Here is a 22,495-nt window from a genome sequence, read left to right on the forward strand (position 1 = left end):
ATTCATTTCTCTAACCCACTCTTGTACTGTGATAGCTTGTGCACCCTCAGTGTTTACTACATCATGTACTGAAGCTCCAGCTCCCTCTTTCTTCTGTACTGCCTGTGCATCCACAACATGCTAATCCAAAGATAAACGTGACAAACAATCAGCTTGACAGTTTTTCCATCCCTGAATATGTTGAAAAGTTTAACAATATTCTTGAAGACGAGCAGCTAATCTAGCCAGTCTGGCTGAACCCTTCCTAGCCCCTCCCGATAATAATACCTTTACCCAAGGTTTGTGACCTGTTCGTATTAAAAACTGTGTCCCCCCACAAGAAGGTTCTAAAATACTCTGCCCCCATGGAGCTGCAAGAGCCTCACGTTCAATGACAGAATAATTAGGTTCAGAAGTAGTGAGTGTTCTAGAGGCAAAAGCCAATGTTTTTTCTTGTTTTCCATGAACTTGTGAAAGAATTCCCCCTATTCCAGTGGCACTGGCATCAACTGTAAGAATCAAGTTGAACTTAGTATTAAATGGTGTTAATATGCCAGCATTACAGATCTCTTCTTTCATCTGATCAAAACATTTTTGTTGCTCTGATCCCCACTCAAAGTTGTTACCTTTCTTCAACAACAATCTCAAACAGTTTTTTCAGAGAACCTGTGAACAAATTCTGCATAGAACTCTAGGAGACCTGGAAAAGATCTCAATTGATCCTGGTCTTTGGAAGGAGGGGCCAATCTTATTGCATCCAGCAAGTTTTCCTTTGGTTTTACTCCATTTGCAGTGATGGTATATCCCAAGTACTCAACCTTGTCAACCAGAAATTTGCATTTCTCTCTCGAAGAGACAAACCTGCTTCCAAGATTCTATTTAATGCCTCCCTGAGCACCATATTGTGTTGTTGCACAGAGTCTCCAAAAACTAAAATGTAATCTTGGAAATTTAAAACGTTGGACATTCCTCTGAAAACTTAATTTTTCATCCTCTGGAATACACTCGCTACAGAGCATAAGCCAAACGGCATACGTGTGAACTGGAGGGTGCCCTCCATGGTGATGAATGCTGTAAGAGGTTTTGAATCTTCATGAAGTCTAATTTGGTGATATGCATTCTCCAAGTCCAATTTTGAAAAATATTTACCTCCTCCTAAAGCCAAAATGAGTTCATTAATGTTTGGCAGCGGATAAATATCTACTACCGCATTCTGATTTAAAGATCTTAGATCCACACACAACCTATATTTTCCATCTGATTTTTCTGTGATCATCTTGGAGATATCCACCTGGACGTCTCCACAGGTTCAATTATTCCAGATGAAAGCATGTCATCTAGCATTTCCTTTAGTGCCGCTCTCGCCATCTAAAATGTTCGACGTACCTCTTGCTGTACAGAAATAGCATCAAGATTCAACACAATCTTTTGTACATATCCTTTCAAATGGCCTAATTTGTTTTAAAAACTTCACTAGCTTCATTTAATATAGTATCTATAGAAGCATTATCTACAACCATCACTTGACTGGGAGCCCTTGGGTTCACAATTATACCAAGATCAAATTGATATGCCCAGCTTAGAATTGGTGGTCCCTCTACTGCTACGTATACCTTTCCCTGAACTTGTCTTTCTTCATACCCTATTGTGGTTTCCATACATCCTATCAAATCTATTTTCTCACCCTGATATCCTCCTGGATTAATATATTTAGGGCTTCATTTTTCATTTACCCACTTTTCTGTAAACATTGCTTCTGGAATAATGGTGTACATGGATCCTGAATCTATACTTAGATTAACTTTCTCTCCTTTAACTACAAATTCAGCTTTTTAGCCTTTCTCTTCTCCCTTATTCTTTTTCTATGTTGCCCACACTAAGTATTCGATCTTCATAAATTTGATATGTAAATGTATCCTCTACTATTGCTACTCTTTATTACCTTGTTTGAATACAACGGCAAAATGACATTTCCTGCCACATTTTCTACACTGTGTTAATTGCTATACACTTATTATATTTTGTAGTATGAAAACTGCTGCCACATCTATAACATTGCTTTGTGATTTTTACATTCATGACTGATGTGAAATGGTAAGACCGCTTTGGGTAGGAATTTTGGATTTGTCCTAAGTACTAGTTTGCGTTTGTGAATTTGGAAGAAGGGATCTTCTAAAGTGAATACTTGAATTTCACTTACTCTCCTTAAGGAAGTAATTGCTACCAGGAAAGCAACTTTCTATGAGAGAAACTGAAGTGTGCAAGAGTGCATGGGTTCAAATAGCAGACCCATAAGCCTAGTGAGCACAATGTGAAAATTCCAGACTGGAGCAGGTGGAGCTCTAGGTAGATTAACTCTTTTAAGGCCTTCCATAAAAGCTTTGATGACAGGAATTCTAACCAGAGAGTTATGCTGTCTGTTTTGGTGGTAGGCTGATATTGCTGTTAAATTAATTTTAATAGATGAATATGCAAGATTTGCTCTTTGTAAGTAAAGCAAATAGCATACAATATCCTGTACGGATGCTTTAAGTGGACTAATGTTTTTGGGTTGAAAGTAATACATAAAATGTTTCCATTTAGCTGTATAGCACTGACTAGTTGTAGGTTTACGTGCTTCCCTTAGAATGCCCATACATTCTGATGAAAGCTGTAGATATCCAAACTCTAAGACCTCAGGAGCTAAATCGCCAGGTTGAGCATACTGGGATTGGGATGTGTAATTTGACCATTGTTTTGAGTTAGTAGGTCTGGTCTGTTTGGGAGCTTGTGATGTGGTACTACAGATAGATCCAATAGTGTTGTGTACCAGTGTTGATGTGCCCACACAGGAGCTACGAGTATCATAGTGAGGGAAGTGTGCTGGATCTTGTTGACTATAAACGGAATTAGCAGGAGAGGGGAAAAGCGTAAGCAAATATCCCTGACCAATTGATCCATTGAGCACTGCCCTTTGATCGAGCGTGTGGGTACCTGGATGCGCGTTTTCGCATGTTGTGAAAAGGTCTATGTTTGGTGTTCCTGAAAGTAATGTTGGATTACTTGTGGGTGAATCTCCCATTCATGTATTTGTTGCTGCGTCCTGCTTAAGAGGTCCGCTAGTTGGTTGTGTATCCCTGGGATGTACTCTGCCAGTAGGTGAATGCGACTGTGAATTGCCCACTTCCAAATTGTTTGTGCTAGAAGGGACAATTGGAATGAGTGTGTTTCCCCCCATTTTTGCAGATAATACATTGTTGTCATGTCGTCTGTCCATATTAAGACTGTCTTGTGTGTGATCTGTTGCTGGAATGCTTTGATTGCTAAGAACACTGCCAGCAATTCCAAGTGGTTTATGTGGTAAGTCTGATGGATTGAGTCCCATTCTCCCTGTATTGTAAGACTGAGGAGATGGGCTACCCAACATGTCATTAATCAACTGTGGTGATTATGGTCTGGGGCACAGGGTCTTGAAACGGCCGCCCCTTTGATAAGTTGGTGTGATTCCACCATTGCGGAGTTTTGTAAGTCTGGCGGTCCAACAACACTAAATCGTGAAGTTGACCCTTTCGCTGAGACCATTGCTGTGAGATACACTGTTGCAGGGGTCTCATGTTTAGACGTGCATTGGGCACTACTGATATGCAGGATGCCATCATTCCCAAGGGTTTCATGATAAATCTTACTGTGCAAGGTTGACTGTATTGGAGTGGAGATAGGAGACTGTGGAACGCTTGAATTCTTTGTAGGTTTGGATAAGCTAATGCTGACTAAGTGTTCAGAATTGCTCCCAGATATGCTTGTATTTGCGCTGGCTCAAGGTGAGACTTCTGGTAATAGATTGTGAACCCTAGACGGTGTAGGGTATTGTTTGTATGTTGTGTATGCCATTGACAAGTTTGAATGGTACTAGCTTTTATTAGCCAGTCGTCTAGCTAGGGAAAGATGTTTATGCACTATCTTCTGAGGTATGCTGCAACGACTGCTAGGAATTTGGTAAATACTCTTGATGCTGTTGTTACTCCAAAGGGTAGCATTTTGAACTGGTAGTGCTTGCCTGCTATTACAAACCGTAGGTACTTGCGGTGTGCTGGATGTATAGGAATATGGAAGTAAGCATCTTGTAGATCTAATGCGGTCATGTAGTCTTGTTTTTGTAACAGAGGGATGACATCCCGAAGAGTGACCATGTGGAAATGCTCTGAGAGAATATACTGATCGAGAGGTCTGAGAGTGCCACCCTTTTTTGGTATAAGGAAGTATAGAGAATATGCTCCTGTTCCTTGTTGATTGATGGATACTACCTCTATTGCACCTTTGAGTAGAAGAGATTCTACCTCTTGTTTCAACAGAACAATGTGTTCGGGAGAAAGCCTGTGTGAACGAGGGGGAATGTTTGGTGGAGTGGAGATGAGTTCTAGGCAATAACTATTGTGGCTAATTGACAGTACCCATTGATCTGATGTAATTTGTTGCCAATAACGGTGGAAATATTGCAGTCTTCCTCCCACAAGAGATGTGTGCTGTGTGGGGATACAGAGAAAGTCACTGCTTTGATGAGGTGAAGGCAACTCTTGTGGCAGAGGATTTGCCCTACTTATGAAATAGTGTCCTCTATAGGAGCCCCTAAAAGACCCCCTGGAATAATATTGTTGTCCCTGTTTTTGTTGGGACGTAGAGGCCTCTGATGTTTGGGGTTTAAAATCTCCTCTGAATTGAGGCTTACGAAAAGTGCCCCGAAAAGGTGTTGTGTAAAGGGAACCCATGAGTTTTGCTGTATTGGAGTCCTTTTTTAATTTTCAATGGTGGTATCCACCTCAGGTCCAAATAGTTGCTGTTTATTAAATGGCATATTAAGGACCACTTGCTGTATTTCAGGTTTGAACATTGAGGACCACAACCAAGCATGCCTTCTGATCATAACACTAGTATTAATTCCCCTAGCTGCGGTGTCAGCTGTGTCTAGTGCAGATCTAATCTGATTGTTGGCAATAGCTTGTCCTTCTGCCACTACCTGCTGTGCCCTTTTTTGGTGTTCTATAGGGAGGTATTGAAGGAACTCTTGCATTTCGTCCCAATGGGCCCTGTCATAGCTGGTTAAAAGAGCTTGGGAGTTGGCAATCCTCCACTGATTTGCAGCCCGAGTTGCCACTCTTTTGCCTGCTGCATTGAATTTGTGGCTTTCTTTATCAGGGGGAGGAGCATCCCCTCCGGACTAACTGTTCGCCCCTTTCCTGGCTGCCCTGACCACGATGAAATCAGGTGGCAATTGTTGTGCTATAAAAATTGGATTTGATGGTACAGCTTTATATTTCTTATCCACCCTAGGTGTTAGTACCCTAGTCTTTGCTGGCGCTTTACAAATGTCAAGAGCATGTTTTAACATGCCTGGTAACATTGGCAAACATTGGTACTGCTTATGTGTAGAGGAAAGAGTGTTGAATAGGAAATTCTCCTCTATGGGCTCAGAGTGTATCTGCACATTATAGTATGTGGCTGCTCTGGAAATGACCCAATTATAGGCCCTGGTGTCTTCAGGTGGAGATGGCCTTGTGGGATACAGATCAGGGTTGTTAGATGGAATTGGATCTGAATGGTACATATGCCATGGGTCCATAATATAAGGATTCTCACCCATATAATCCCTGTGTGAGGAGACAGAAAACTGCGTGAGTGAAGGGGGTGGTGGTGGGGTGTGAGGTGGTGGAGATGTGGAAAGGAAAGGCGAATGCAGTGGAGAAGGCTGATGCACTGTCTTTGGCTCCTCCTTATGCTTGGATATCTGAATTGGTCTAATGGCTGTTGACTCTTCTGGAGATGGAACCTGTTTGCTTCCTACAAATGAATGCTCCGAAAGCTTGGTGATAGGCTGCTTTAAACGGGCCGAAAATGTGGTTTCTGCAGTAGATGGAAGTTTTTTCTGCTCGGAAGAGAGGAACTTGGATGTTTCAGCTCCAAGGTGGCTTGTAGCCGTTTCAGTTCTGATGTGGAAGCTTCCATTTTATGACTCGATCCCGAAAAAGGCGTGGCAGTCTGTTCGGTGGAGTGCGTTTTGGCCTTTTTCGCACTGAACCTGATGGTCAGTCAACGAAATGTAGTTTTCGTGTTGAACCATGGCTGAGAAGCAGTGGTGGGCCCAAGGCCTTCTGTGACTTTTTAATCTATTTTTGGTGATGGGAAGGGGCCGGTGTACTCACGTACTGCACCGCAGGAATAACTTGGCTGTCCCCATCTGAGTCAAAGTCAGAGTCGGAGTCTGGGATGGAGACTGTAGTTTGCGCCTGTTGCTCACCGAAAATGTCAGGTGTTTGTTCTGTCGACTTCGATGCCATCTCTAGCCATCCTGCTCTTCAATTCCGTAAAGTCGTCTTGGATCAGAAGGATCGACACGCCTCTTCTTTGTGGTATGGAGAGAGGCAGTGCTTACACACCGAGTGCTGGGCGGTGTATGGGAACTTGGCATGGCACTGAGGGCAGAATCAAAATGGAGTCCGAACCACGAGCCTGTGATGCAGTAGGTCCAAGATGGCCCATGAAGGACGCAGGCACCTGAAAGGGCGTTTAACCGATCCCAACGCTACAATCGTAACAAGTCTGGTTAGAAAACACGCTCGAAAACTATACTGACGTTGAAGGAAAAGATAGAGAAGTTCAGATAGTACTGAACCGAGATCTACCGGAGCAAGAAGGAACATGTCCGAACCAGACGGCGGAAAGAAAACAATCTAACAAAGGACTCTATGCCCATGCGCACTTTCACGGAGAGGAGGAGTCACTCGATCTCGTGACTTGAAAAAGCTTCTTCGAAGAAAAACAACTTGTAACACTCCGACCCCAACACTAGACGGCAGACAATGCAAAGGATGTATATCTGCAGCTACACATGCCATCGAACATATATATATATATATATTCTCACTCTAGATTTGGAAAATTGTGTTGAGTATAATCTTAAAAATATAGCAAAGGGTGTGCGTATCACCGGTGATTCTCAATCTCCGTGTACGTACGCCAAGCACAAACAGTATTAATAACGGTGTAAAAGGTGTGCGTGTCACCATACACACATTGTTCTGGTGCACGCATAAAATGGAGCGTTATTGAAATTACAAAAGGTGTGTGTTTCACCGGTGAAGTGTACACAACGTTAATAATGTGGTAAAGTGTGTACACGTGCTTCCCTCCCCTGGCTCTAAGCACCAAGAGTACATGTTTCTGGAAGCCCCAGTCACCCATCCTCAGTGCCATACATTTTTCTTTTCGGTGGATGCCATAAGTGCAAGAGAGATTGCCCAGAGGAGAACCTGGATGAAATGAGTTGATAACTGACATGGCGTGCTCTCAGTTGACTAAAAGAGCTCAGTCACTATGATAAGACCAGAGCTGAACACTCTTCTTAATCCCCTGATTAAATGCTGCTTGCGACAGATTGGCAACCCAGAGCCCATCGGCTTCCAGTAACTGTCTGCAGTTAACCAAAAAGCTGAGATATGACCCTTTACTTTCATGTGCGCTTAGTTCCCACCATAATCCTGACTCTAAACTGCCAGTCTTTGCCCCGCGCAATTTATGACAGAATTTCAAAAACGCCCCGGCACCCACAGCTTGCTGGTCCAAAAGCCCAAATTCCAGTCTCACCTGCGCAGGAGATGCAGTTTGCGATAGGTAGAGGACCCTCTTATAGATCCTGATGACCAGACGATTTAGTAGCCTGGTGCCAACATCCATCATTGCTTCTCGACCATAAGACAGTGAGGGGATGAGCTTTACACTCAAACTTAAAAGGTGGAGCAAACTAGGCCCCTCAATGATCTAGATAACTTTGCGAAAGCAACATGCAGGGCAACCGCTTTAGCTTCTATCTCCTTCCTTTGGATGACAAAGCTGCCTCTGGAATCGAGATGCACTTCCAGATATTTATATGATGAGTCAGAGGTCAGCTTATTAGTCTTATAAAACCAACTGGTATTCAATTGCAAAATGAGACCACTTTTGTCTTAAGCAGATTTACCTCAAGGTCGTTCTCAGCTGTATACGAGGCCAGTTTATTAAGCAGCCGTTGAAGGCCAACCCTTGTATAGCTAAGCATTGTCAGGTCATCTGCATACAGCAGATGGCTTTGTCGCAAGCCCCCAATTTTGGGGGGCTGTGAATTGACAGAATCGAGTACAGATGACAGATCGGAAAAATGCAAAATAAATAGCAGGGGAGCAAGGACACAACCCTGTTTAAACCCGCAAAACGTTGGAATTTTTCTAGAGACAGAGCAACTGTCTCCTAGTTTCATGCAAATCCATGTGTCGGTATGTAGTTCAATAGTGGCCCCCAGGAGCAAAGGAGGAATACCCCAAAGTTGTAATTTTGCCCAAAGAGCATGCCTGGGCACCCGATCAAGGCCGTCCTAAATTCGACGAAGTAACAGAGGCCGAAATTCGTGCCTTGTCTATCAAAATGGACAATGCTAAAAGATTCAGGGACGTACCTGTAGTGGCTGAGAACCCTGTTTGGGAGATGGATATTAAGCAATTCCAGTCAGCCCAGAATCGAAGGTCCTCTAGAAGATGGCCAGCGTAGTACTTGGCCTCATTATCGAGGAGAGCTATTAACCTAAAGTTGGCTGGATCTGACCTTGAGCCACTTTTGTAAATTGGATGGATGATAGCACAATACCATGAGTCGGGAATCCTCAAAGAAAAAAGACGTTGATCAAACAAGCTTGCGAAATGGTCCGCCCAAAAAGGGGCATCCTGTTTGAACACAGCATGCGAAATACCGTTAGGCCCATGGGCACCATCCCATCTTGCCCTGTCAATTATGTGGCAAAACCGCATTGGGAAGAAAAACCCAACTTCCAGGGTGGGGGGCTCACAGTCAACCCCCTGCAGTGCTGGTTGACCCGAGGAACATCTGACCCATTGCAACCGCTGCCCTGTTCAGTACATTCCAAGTCACAAACAGCAAAGTGGTTTGTCCAAAAAAAAAAAAAAAAACAATCACTCTCCCCAATATTGGAGGAGCCAGATCTCCACTGGTTCCTTGTCAGATCATTTACAAGGCTCCAAAACTTCTGTGGGTTTGAATCCTTACTTTCACGAAGGAGTTTTTCCCAGAACATATTTGAGCGCCTCTGTTTTAAAAAAAAATAAAAAGGCCTTCTTATCCGCTTTCTGAGCCTCTCTAAGTTTAACAGTCAGCACCTCAGAGTCGGAGTGCTTCTTAAATGCCCTGGCAACCCTGTTCTGTGCTTTCTTTAAATCAAGCATCCCAGAGGATCATGGTGGATGGATGGGGAACAAGGTTGTGCACGGGTCCCTGGTATTGATAAAATACAAGAAGAATTAAACTTGTCCCACTGCTCAATGAGAGATCGTCAGTCAGCCTTATCTGGACCAAAAAAGTTGGCACACTCTCCTTTTATGATAGTTCCTGAGGAGGAGCTCCATCGAATGTGCTTCAATGCCTCATAACACACACCGCCTCCCACCGCCCGTACCTCGACATGACAGTCAAAGTTCGATCTCATAGTTACTATCTGGGGGCGGTGATCAGTCTCACAGCGAGAACAGATCCGAAAACATTTTATGGAGGAAAGAAATGTCATGTTACAGAAGGTGTAATCTAGATATGAGTAAGAGTGCCCATCTGACCGCGTCCAGCCCAGTGGTACATCTTGCTGTGGCTTGCTGTGGCTTTGAACCACATGCTGTTAAAGAGTGTAATAACATTTTCTCACACGACACTGTATGGACAGTCCCTAGGTCTTATCTGATCCAAGAGATGATAATTACCCCCAAGATGCGGGGCTTCCAACAAGTCCTGAAATAAATTTGTATTAAAGTCCCCCATAACCAAAAAATCAGCATGTGGATAATCGCCTACTAAGTCACCCAGCAACTGGATTAGCCGGGTCAACTTCCCTCTTTTCTCCTTTATCCCAGGTGCTATAGAAACATTAATCATAGTAAGTGATTGCTGGGAGGTCCCCTTATCAATCTTAATCCCCTGGACCCAATTCTCCTTCCATCCCAGTGGGGTGATGTACCCTATAAGTTTGACAGCAACATAAATAGCTAGACACCCCTTGGCTTGGCCACTTTTCTTTTCTCGTTGAGAGGATTCCGAGAACTCGTGGAACCCCATCAGTGGGTTCTCCTTCTCCGCCCGTTTCCTGCAAGACAATAATGTCATGATCATTGAGGAAAGATATTAGTTCCATGGATTCAAGTTGACGTGACAACCCATTGATGTTCCAAGAGCACAGGGACAGCCCCTCGCACCAGGCCCAATAGGACCCCATTGTGGTATTCATGCAACTGGCCTTTGTGACCGAACAGATGGCAACCAGTCCCAGTTGGCCCACAGTCGGGTACTCGTACCAGACATTCCTGCAATGTTAGGGGTGCTGAGCCTGCCCTGAGCGCCCTTTAAGATTGAAAATGGCTTCAGCACTATTGTTGACTTAATGCTGGGGGCAATCAACAGAAGCAGAGGATAGTCAGGAGAACGGTACGGCGTGATCGTAACGCCCCAGGAATCGAAGGCATCCTTTTTACCACAAATTGCCTGTGCCAAGTCAGCTGTGGCCTATGTCATCAGTGTAGTTGTCCCCGACCGCATCCCCATCTGTGGGAGAAAATCAATTGATGTAATATCCCCGGAACCAATGACATTTAATTCTGGAATGGCTTGTTGAATGGATGTTTCCTCTACTTAAAGTATCACGAGAACCCTTTGATTGGCATTGCTTTACGAGGAGCAATTTTGTAAAGTTGCGGTCCGGTGTAACTCTTGGAGAACAGGTGAGGAATTTTAAGCGAGCGTGGGCACCTGAGCCCGGGGAACTCATTATAGACTGTTGCCTCATCTCCCGTGCCTCAACTGTGTGATTTTGAGTGTATGTTGACACGGCTATGGGGCGGCGACCTGGGCTCTGTAGGAAAGGCACTGATGGAGCTGTCGCTGACATACCAGCAGAGTCCGCATCCTCTGGGCACAGAGCATCACTAATGGCCAGGGGAGCTGCTAAACCATCCCTGTCTGACCCCTTTGGATCCTGGGGGGGGGGTGATCAATCCTTCTTGCCGTAGACAATTGCCTGTACAGCTTGAGCTGGCACGCTTGCCTCCATGCGGCCAACTGACGTAGCCACGGTGACCCTAGGCGGGGAAATCGCAATGCTCATTGCAGGCGACCCACACGGGTCTTGCTGCGGTGATTGATGCCCTTAGGCTGCGACAACAACAGGCTGGGTGCTCCTCCTTTTGTTTCGTGGTTTGCAAAGGTTTTTTTTCCCCTATTACTCCTTGCTGGGTAAGCCCTTGAACCTGTATCAGGGCATGATACTTTCCCCGTCTGACTCATGGGCATGGGTTTGAGATCGGACTGGAGGGCTTGGCCCCCTGGTTCCACATCCCAGTCCGTGGCGTATGAAAAACGGTGACAGGGGATTGCAGTCAGCAGTAATTTGCCATTTTACTGATCAATGATCCAGTCCTCCTGGGTGGTTGACTGTTTACACAGGACTGCCCCTACTCCTGACCCCACCTCAATGGGGCTTACAGAACTTGCAGGGCCCTCGGGGGTGTACGGCCACCTGGAACAGGAGACTATGGCACGCGTTTCCTGACAGACAGGGCACCAGTGATGCCTTCTCCTCTGAGTTCTCCACTATGTCCAAGGTCAGAGGGGAGTGACAGTTTGTCGTGCAATCCTCCGTTGCCACAACGAGGGGTTTCTTTTTTAAACAATCCAGCAGCGAGGGCTTATGTTGTTTCAGTGCACTGCATTTTGGCAATGTGGCAGTAGTATCCTGGTGGAGCGATGAGGAGCCTCAGAGTGCTGAACACACTGGGGGGGGGGGGGGGGGGGGGGGGGAGGGCGGTGGAGGGATGGATGTGTGGGCCCCCCCCCCGAATATTGTGGCACTGAGTGCTGAGCCACCGCCCTGGCCTCTCCTGCTGCTGTTATTGCGCCTCGGGCTGCAACAGGATCCTTCCTTACTTTACCCAGCCTCATGACGAGTTTGGGCTACTTCTGGAAGGCCGGGGGTAATTTAATGTTTTTCCCTTTTTTTCTTTTTTTTTTTTTCCCTTTGTGCACCACTTTTGCAAATCATACACCGTCCTAATTGTGGGGGCCTCTCAACACCGGTACAAAAGTGCTAAAAAATTCACAGGGCTCGCAATTTTGACCATGGCCCACGGGGACAGGTGATGGGGGGGGCTTGGCAGGTACATTGAGGCAACGGTAACAGTGGCTATGGCAGACAACAGCTTAGTCCAACACGCCCCGGAACACCCAGAGACCAACACACCCGGCACACCCAGCTCACCTGACTCCCGCCTCCATCTGATGAACTGGGGGAGCAACAATCTGTAAAGTCTGTGCAGACAGATACTACTGCTGGTATGGGGCCTGGGGCCAAGAGCAGGTTCTGCGGCTAAATTCGCCTGCCAGGCCTCCCAGGCTGAGCCGCCTGCCTTCACGCCTACCTCAATCTTTGGTTGCTCCCGCCCCACCTCCGAACTGTCTGGCACCCGGCACAACTGGAACAGTCTACACACGGGTCTCCGGCAGGTCTCCATGGGTCCTCAACGGGGCTCCAGCAGGGGGTCCAGCGGTACTCCGGAGGCGCCTCACGGAACTCAGATCTCGCAATGTTTTCCGGCAGCGTCCGAACAACAGCAAGGGCAATCCACACCAGTCCAATCAACCTTACTCCAATCCACCCCCTTCCAATCCAATCCAACCCCTCCAGTCCACTCCACACCATCCCAGTACACCCCACCCCATCTCACCCCACCGCACTCCAATCTACCCCACCGCACCTCAATGCAATCCACCCCACTCCAATCCACCCAAATCAATCCGATCCACCCCACTTGTCCCCACCCCACTCCAATCCAATCCATCCCACATTTCAATCCATCCCACTGCAATCCACTGCACCCCAATCCACCCCACTCACTCAAACCCACCACCCTCTACTCCACTCCACCCACTCTATTGCAATACAATCCACCCCACCCCAGTTCAGTCAGCTGATATGGGATACAAGTCAATCAGATTCTGCTGTACTATGTTCTTCTATCTGGGTCGCCATGCCGTACTATCCTCAACGCTGGAACATCACTGCCGTCTTCCTCACAATCAGGGACAATAATGCTTTCGCAGCTCATCAAGATTACAAATGAAGATAATTCCACAAAAAATCCGAGACTCTATTATGCTACTTTGATAATTTCATCTGCCACGTGCTCTTTAATCTTCATATGTCACAAACTCTACAAAGCACCAGCTATGATATAACCCAGCAGACCTCCCTTCCTGACAGGAAACTGGGCATGCCCAGGCCGCTTACATGCCACTTCTAAGTTCTCATCATGAATATCATTCTTTGCCTCTGGCTACAAACAGCATTTAGCTTTAGCAGTCTGCTGGCAGCACTAATGCAATCCATGCTACAAATACAGAGCTGCAGCATACTGCAGATATTTACACCGCGCCAATGAAAATACACCGTAGGAGCGGCAAAAGCTAATTCTGTTGAGAGTTCTGCAAGCATGAAAGCACCATGTGCATTACAGACGAGCCAGATGCGTTGACTTTGTCACTGCTTGAGTTTTGTGCCAGCAAAGCTTCTTTTGGCGAGGAACCATGCCCTTAACTTAAGTACTGCAAGGCAATGGTTAATCTTCACAAATGCGGGATCCGGACCAGGCAGAGAGTCGCAGACATGCTCACCTTACTCTCATAATGAATGTCCCTAACACGAAGAACTCTGGGAAACAGAAAGAGATGCAGTTTTAACCTTTAAAAGCGGGATATACAGGCACTGATGTTTTAAGGCCCTAATACTAATTAATATTATGTGGATTAACTGGGAGGAGGCACATGTTGTGTTACCTAGTTATTAGAATATTGAGTGGGTGACATGCTATGGTTCTGTGACGGAGTATGGTTCATGAGAATGTGGAATGAGAGAGGAGATGCGTGTCCGCTACCGTTCAGACCGGTTTCGTGTTTGTACTGTGATCTTTATTCATGAAGATTAATGCAACATTCGTGGCAGATTTAACATTTTGAAGTGAAAGGAAGGAGCACACAACAATTTGGCGACGAGCGGGAAGAAGACGCGAATACGGACAGAAATCACATTTCATGAAGCCGTGGCAAATGTGAGAATACGTGCAGCATTCGGAGCGTCTGCTACCAGTTCAACTCGAGGCAGGAGTGATTCAACAGGAGAAAAAGGACACACTTATTTTGTGGTGAGCAGTTAATCCGACGTGAGCAGCAATTCAACGGTTGTAATGCGCGTTGTTTAAAGTTACGCGCACATCAGAACTCTCACTTCAAGGGAGAGAACGGGTGTGCACATTACCTCGCGCATGTAGCCTCTGTGAGGACAAGTGCGGGTTACACGCAGGTCATACAGGTGACCTAATTTGGAGGCCAATTTAGGAGTACTAGATGGCCCGGCAGAGAGTGTGCAGGAGGATAAACGGAGCAAATTGAAACAGGCATTTATTTAAAAAAAAAAAAAAAAAAACTTTCAGGAGTTTTAAGACTAGACAGTTAATAAATAATATGGCACAACAGAATTTTACAATTAACCCCCTTAAGCATTTTGGGTGACAGGGTCTGAACCACCAATTATATGGACAGAATGGAAGGAGTATTTTATTAATTATATTGAGTCAGTGGATGAAAAGGGCGACATGAAAGCAGAACAACAGAAAAGGATCATATTACATTCTCTAGGACCATTAGGACTTAAACCTTTTCCTAGCACGTCCAAGGCAGTAATAAGTGGTGATGTTAATGTATATGAAGCAGCTTTGAAAGATACGGACACTTATTTTACACCCAAGGTGTGCATGGGCTTTTTAAGGTATACATTTTTCCAACTGAAGCAAAATAAAGATGAAACTGTGGATAACTACGTAGCAGAATTGAAGAAGTTGGCCACTGATTGTAAGTTTGGAAATTTACATGACAAGTTGTTAAGGGATCAGTTGGTCATGCATACAAATAATGTTACCATACAAGAAAGGTTATGGATCAATGGAGATGCTTCATTGGAGGAGGTGTTGGCAATTATTCAAAATGCTGAAATATCGGGGAGGTGTGCGTCAGAGTTGAAGCATTCGGAAAAGGATCCAGAAAGTGTGTACAAGTGCAAAGTGGAAAGTACAGGACACAGAGATGAGCTAAAAGTTTTATAAAAAGAAAGAAAAATGGAAGAGGACAAAATATGTTAATAGGTGTGATAGCAGAGAACATCTTGCATACAGTAAAAGTTGTCCAGCAGTGAAACAAAGATGCAGTAATTGTGAGATTGTGGGACATTTGCTAAAGTGTGTAGAAGGATGAAGAACAAAGTCAATTGCATCCTGGAAAAAAAAAGTCCGGATGTGAGTGAAATGGAAGAGGAAGTTCGAAAGGCGATTGTGTTAAAAATGTACAAAGTACGTTAAACATAAGGGAAGGAAAGTCCTTAACTGAATCACTGTGTGATATGACAATAGGTGGAGGAGCTATTAACATGTATGCTGACTCTAAATCACCATTTACTATTGTGAATGAGGTTGTCTGGAACAAAGATTTCAAGGGAAAAATCGGCTCACATTTAACACCGTCAGATATAACTGACGAGAGTTTTACTGGTGAACAGATTGACAATTTAGGATTCAGATGTTTAGATTTCTCTTTCAAGGACAGGAAGGCAAGAGGGAAGCTCTATGTAGCTAAACACGGTCCATCAATTCTTGGATGTGTAGATCAAGGGAACTTACATATTTTGGATCCTAACAGTTCGAAAAAAGTTCTGTACTTTGGACAATGGATACTTGTTGGCCAAAGAGATGATAAGCAAGTTTCCGAAAGTGTTTACAAAAACTTTGGGTCTATTAAAAAATTTTGAGCACAGTATCGTGTTAAGAAGAAATGCAGTACCAAAAAAACAAAGCAAGGATGGTTCCTATACCAATCGGAGAAGAAGTGGTGAAGGAGTTGGAGAAGTTGGTGGAACGTGACGTGATAAAACCTATTGAAAGATCAGATTAGATTTTGCCTATAGTGGTTGCGCGTAAAAGCTATGGGAACATTGCCTTTGTGTTGACTTACTCTATGTGAACAGCAACATTATTATAGATCAGTTCTCTCTTCCAAATATCACGGAAATGGTGCCATCACTTAAAGGAGCTAAATGGTTTTCAGCGTTGGACCGGTCAGCGGCTTATCATCAAATAGCTCTTACATCAGAATCCAGAGGTTTTACAGCATTCATCACACCGTTTGGTTACTATCAATTCAAACGCATGCTGTTTGTATTGGCAACGGCGGCCGCAGTGTTTAAACGGTTGATGAACAATTTATTTTGAAAAAAATTGGTGTGAGATTTTTCAAAGATTATATATTGGTATTTGGAAGTGACAGAGGAGCATGATAAGAGGTTGAGAGCAGTGTTGGAGACGCTCAAGAGTGCGGGTGTGTGTATTATTTGGGCCATGTAATTAGTGAAGAAGGAATTAGACCAAAACCTTCTTTGGTGGAAACAATTATGGGCACTTCAGCACCAGTAGATAAAGATGAGGTAAGATCATTCTAGGGAATGGTGGAGTATTTTGCAAAATATATCACAGGACGTATAATATTCATCAACTGTTAAAGAAAAATGTAATATTTGTGTGGAACATGAAATGGGAAATGTAATTCAAGGATGTTAAGGAACTGTTAACTAAGGTACTTGCTTTGGGTGGGTTTGATCCAAATATGAAATGTACAATTACAACAGACGCAAGTAATGAAGGGTTATCCTTTTTGCTTCACATACATTGTCACCAACTGAGACAAAATATCCTATTATTGAGAAAGAAGCATTGGCATGTGCGTGGGCACTGGACCATTTTCGTGCGTTTATTTGGGATGGGCCAGTAACTATAAAATGTGACCACAAGCCATTAGTCCAATATTGACTACAGAAGGATGTGTGAATGCTTCACCAAGAATGGCGACATTATCCATAAGACTGAAAGACGATGCATACAAAATGGTGTATATGCCAGGTAAAGAGAATGTATTGGCGGATTGTCATGTTTTCCGATGCCATTGGAGGTGTGTGAGGATGACCCTCGGAATGATTTTAAGGTTGCTTTGATTCATAATTCTGGGGAGCTAGCAATAAAGAGGAAGGAATGGGAGGTGGAACAGGTAAAATATGTGGTATTACAAAGTCTGGTAAGATATTTGTGTGAGGGTTGGCCTAGGAAAGAACAAATTTCAGAAGAATTAAAACCATTTTGGGAGGTAAGATCGGAATGGTCCATTTATAATGGAGTAGTTTTAAGAGGCAGTAGAGTAGTTCCACCACAGGGATTACGTGGTAGGATTTTGAGTTTATGTCATAAGGGGCATTTTGGTGTTGTAAGGACTAAGGCAGTAGTAAAAGGGGTGTTCTGGTTGCCAGGAATGGACAAGGCGGTTGAAAAATTTGTGAGGTCGTGTGAGCTTTGTTCTAGTGCTGACAAACCTTTACGTACTTTGCAACCTACTATGAGCAAGGGTCTTATTCCAGAGCAACCTTTGGAATGTGTGGCAGTAGATATTTGGGCCCGGTCGGTGAACTCCAAGAATATGTAATTGTGTTGATAGAATTATTTACCAAATATCCGGTGATTGAAATAGTGAAAAAAATAGACACAGTGACGGTATTAAAATTTATGGACAGAGTTTTTGTTTCAGAAGGCATTCCAGCTTTGGTATTAAGTGATAATGGGGTGCAATTTACTTCGAATGTGGCGAAACAATATTTTGAGAGAACTGAGGTGAAGCATAAAACCACTTCACTCTATAATCCTAGTGGTAATGGAACTGTGGAGAGATTTAACTGGGTAGTGAAGAGTGTTATCCAAGAGGCAGTGCATGAACAGTGTGATTGGCATTTGGAGTTACAGAAAGCAATATGGGCTTACAGGGTTCCGAGTAACGATACTACTGGATTAGCCCCATTTGTGATGAGAGGAAGGAAGGCCAGATGTAAGTTCAATCCAGCTTGGTTAAGAAATAGTGATGTAGAAATGTGGTCTCCAGTGTCGGTACATGAGCTGTTGGAAAGAGTGCATGAACAGAGTAAATTATACTATGATAAAAGCAAGGGTGCTTATGATGCACAGGTAAAAGTTGAAGATTGGGTGAGAATAAAAAGCCGTTGGGTACCTAAAAAGGAGAGTCGTTTTTTTTTGTTTTTTTTTAATCAGAGTAAGTGGTTGTAGTGTTGCGGAATGCTGTCCGACTTACGGATGGAAAAGTGTGGACTTTGAAAAGGGTGTCTTTGTCGGTAAAAGGGATGGAAGAGGATAATGGAAGTGGAATGGAACAAAAGACCTATATGTGGATGAAGGGTAATGTGGGTGGAAGTGGTACTGGTAATGGGGAAGCGCAAGATGTGGAGGAACATAATGTGGATGGAATGGACAATAGTATTGATACTAGTGGAAATTAAATTGGACAAGGGGTGGAATGGGAGAAAGATGTGAGTAATGGAAGAATGGGACAAGAGGAATTGGTGGAAGGTGAGGAGATAGTGGAAGTGATACTGTTGGTGTTAAAAGGAAAAGAGTTCTTCCGGGATAGTTAAAGGTATATGTAATATAATGGATTTTATTAGCATGTTTATTTTATTTTAGTTAGTTTTTTTAGGCATAGGAATAGTTCATATGTAGCTAATTTGGTATAGTTACAATGGGGTTCGGGTTTTGTGGTACAATGGGGGAGGGAGTTGTGTTACCTAGTTATTAGAATATTGAGTGGATTACATGGTATGGTTATGTGACGGAGTACGGTTCGTGAGAATGTAGAGTGCGAGAGATGAGCTTCGGTTACTTTCAGACCTGTTTCCTGTTTGTACTGTGATCTTTAATAAAGAAGATTAATGCAACATTTGTGGCGGATTTAACGTTTCAAAGTGAAAGGAGGGTACGCAACAGCTCACTTCCACATACAAGTTTGCTACTCCAACCTGAGACATAACTGGACATTATTTTACAGAGTGTAAAGCTATACGAACTGTGCCTCTGAATAAAAAGCAATGCACGGCAACACTACATGTACCAGTAAATGGGCTTGAGGCTGGTACGAGAGCACATTCACGGGAGGATGTACATCCGTTCCTTCTTTCTGGTGCAAAACTCCTGGTTCTGAAAGTCACCTCATCCCAGGACAGCGCCTTTCGTGTCAAACGAATGCTAGAAGGTAAAGAACTCATTTTCTTTGCTTCGGTTTTCTTTGCAAAAACTCAAATACGGGCAGAGACAGGTAATTCTGGTAAAGTCATGTCAGTGAAAAGAACACATGGCATCGGTTGCTGAGAAACAGGCAAATGTAAAAAGGCTGGTATCCAGTTTCCATCATGAAACACGAGGACCACTGGCAGCCTCGTCTACAGCTGCCACCTTCCCCATGCGTTCTTTGTCCGAACCTGCCCCTCCCCTCTCAGACACTTATTTCGCATCACTGACACCTCTAATATGTCTCACTTAAAATATGACACCGACCCCCAGCACGCTCTCTTATTGCCATATTGCATTTGCAAAGTACTATTTCCACGAGTCCACCTATCTCAATAAGCCTCCCATTTCCATCACGTCACTTAAATTCTGGAACAATAAGAAATTAGACTGTCAAGACCTGTCAAGTGAAATGACCACAGTGTGCATCCACCTCCTGGAAAATGACATAGAAAATCTTCTTGTAAAATAGCCCGTGCTGCACGAAACATATTAAGCATTTATTTTTTTCCATATGCCACAGGCCGGGCTCGAACTTACCCGGACGTCGGTGGCGTCTCCGTGTCGGATGATGGTGGCCCAAGTCATTGGCTCATTACTGGTTTCAAAATAATGGAAGACCTTCAGCACGCGCTCCATGGCCCCGGGAGAGCGCTCCAAGCCCGCGCTCAGGCGCGACTTGGCGCTCGAGCCTGGCGTGTGATTCAAGTTCGGGTCGAGGTAAGCGGCCGCCATGTTTTTGCTGGATGCTAGGTGTCTGTCATATTCTGAAACACAAGAGGTGACACCGCAGCGTTAGTGTTTTAACAGACCGGATGGACTGCAGAGCGAAAGCAAATCAACTGTCTGAGAGCCAAGCTTGATGCCGCTGCTGAGGAGGCTCAGGTGCAAAAAATACATTTACAATTAGAAACTGAAGATTTTTATTTCAAAGAACAATTTACATCTTGCTGTGGTCACTGTGCGAGTAGACGGTCATTACAAAGCTGACTTTCTGAAGCTGTTCTCCTGTAATAACTGTAGTATTCACTTCAATGGTGTCAGCTCTCTGTGGAGCGCTAAGGTGTGTGATTGTTTCTTCCGGGGAGGGTAGTGTGCATGGAATGGAGTTTGCAAAGTTTATAAGACTATATGAGGTGGGGTGGAGGATGCCCATCAGAGCACCTTAGCTATCCTATGCTCCAGACCACCACAAGTCCCGGATGCAGGACCGTCTGCCCATCCATCCCACCTGACCTCTGAACCAGCTTCATTCTTGAGGTTCAGCACACTGTTCGGATCCAACTCTACTGATCTCCTACAAACCCCAGAAGCAGCAGCAGTCACTCTGTCTCTCATTACTTGTCAGTGATCCCAGTGGGAGGAGAGTAGCAATCAGGGGTAGAGGCAAGTAGGACATGCGTAGAGAGTAAAATTACAGTGAACACCACAACACAGGCAATATAAGGTGGACCTCAAATTAAAATGTTCTATAACAAGTGGGGAAACCACAGTACCATCCACTTCACTCTACTTTTTCCGCTTAACTCCTGCTCCCTTGATTTCCCCAACAACCCACCATATCTGTTGTCCTGCGCACGTGTGTGCACCTGCACACCAAATAAAGTTTGTTTTCAGCTGCAAATCACTATATGGAGCCACAGAGCAGGGTGAAGGTCACTGCAGAGGACAATGATAGGTCCCTAGGAACAGAGTAATTGGGACAGTGCTCTGATGCACTTCCGGGGCAGTGCTCTGATGCACTTCCGGGGCAGTGTGGAGGGGAACAGCGCTTAGTACGATAGTGTAGGGAAGTAGACTGGGGTCAGCACTAAAGTAAAGGTGAGCAGATGCACTGCGACAGAGACAGGGTCAGCAGACAGGGCACTAAAGATGATGGAAGCGGGAGAGAGTCTGGAGTCCCTGCTATCAAGGAAAAATCAAATCAACCTGGGCCTACTTTACTTCTTCCAAATGACAACACATGCTTTGTTTACATGTTCAGGGCACCAGACCTCAATTTTAAGAGGCAACAGTATGACTATGGTATGCACTGTCACGTGAATCTGTGCACTTCTATCACACCGGTGGCAATAAACCTTTACAATGCATCCAACACAACAACATTTTACAACAAAGATTTACAATCAATGGGAGGGGTTAAGTACTGGGCTTTTAGGGTTCAGGGTGGGTAGAGTTTTGAGGAAGTAAAGAATGTATACAGTACAGGGATGGTTAAGGTATAATAGGATTCTAGGGATCAGAGAAGGGCAGCATTAGAAGATAGTAAGGATTGTTTAGGGTTCAGGAAAGGGTAGCGTAAACGAGTTGAAAGGTTTTTTTTTATTTATTAATGGAAGAGCTAGCAGTTAAGGGATAGAAAGGACTTTTTAGTATTCAGGAATAGGCAGCACTAAGGTGTTTTATAGTTCTAGTGAGGGTACGGTTATCAGGTAGTTAGGGATTTTAGTGTTCAGGGTAGTAGTTACGTGGTAGTAAAGAGTTCAGACATGGGCCAGCTAAGGACCAGTAAAGGTTTTGAATGATTCAGGAGGGGTAACATTAAGGAGTAGTAAGGTGCTTTTAGAGTTCAAGGGTAGCTTTGTGGGGCGGAAAGGGTTTTTAGGGTTCAAACATGGGTAACATTACGGGGCAACCAGTGGTTTTAAGAGGTAGTAATGGGTTTCATGGTTCAGGAAAGGGTAGTGTTAAGATTGTTTTGTGTGTATATACAAATACACATATATATGTGTGTGTGTGTGTGTATACACACACACACACAAATATATATGGGTATATATTTGGCCTGGGTGAAATGTAAATTACATGTGCAGAATGTGTGTCATTACGGGAAAATGTTATGAATGTCACCCAAAATTCCCAAAATTATATTACACTATTTCATCTAATTACGTGCCACTCACTGTAAACATTTACTGCGAATGGTGCCATTTGCGGTAAAATGTTACCATGAATGTAAGGGGAAAAACAGAAAGCACGTGGTTGTTGTACACAGGACTTTTTGTTAAATACGTCCCTGGGCCAAAAGTGACACAAGGATGTAGTATTCAGCACAAAAAGACGTATCTGCATTTCACATAATTATGCAGTTTGTTGTCATTATGTAAAAGCAAGTTACGCGCATTTCAAATACCCCTAGTACTTATGTAAATATAATTAAATAGATACATATGCATGTGTGTATAAAATAACGTAATATAAATGTGTGGTTCTGATTTGCAGCCAGCGGTAGATGAACTCTATATCAA

At 44.1% G+C, this 22,495-nt stretch overlaps 1 protein-coding gene across 19 annotated transcripts in view; it reads right to left on the minus strand.

Moving 5' to 3' along the window:
- Positions 1-22,495, minus strand: part of PTK2 (protein tyrosine kinase 2) — a 758,583-nt gene that overhangs the window by 489,071 nt on the left and 247,017 nt on the right. For all 19 annotated transcript variants that reach the window (XM_069220826.1, XM_069220825.1, XM_069220824.1 and 16 more), the window contains one exon: positions 19,788-20,014. In XM_069220826.1, the coding sequence (XP_069076927.1) occupies positions 19,788-19,982 (195 nt within the window). In that variant the 5' untranslated portion in view covers positions 19,983-20,014. The remainder of the gene's footprint in view (positions 1-19,787; positions 20,015-22,495) is intronic.

This window comes from Pleurodeles waltl, chromosome 2_2 (assembly GCF_031143425.1).
Source record: "Pleurodeles waltl isolate 20211129_DDA chromosome 2_2, aPleWal1.hap1.20221129, whole genome shotgun sequence".
NCBI lineage: Eukaryota > Metazoa > Chordata > Amphibia > Caudata > Salamandridae > Pleurodeles > Pleurodeles waltl.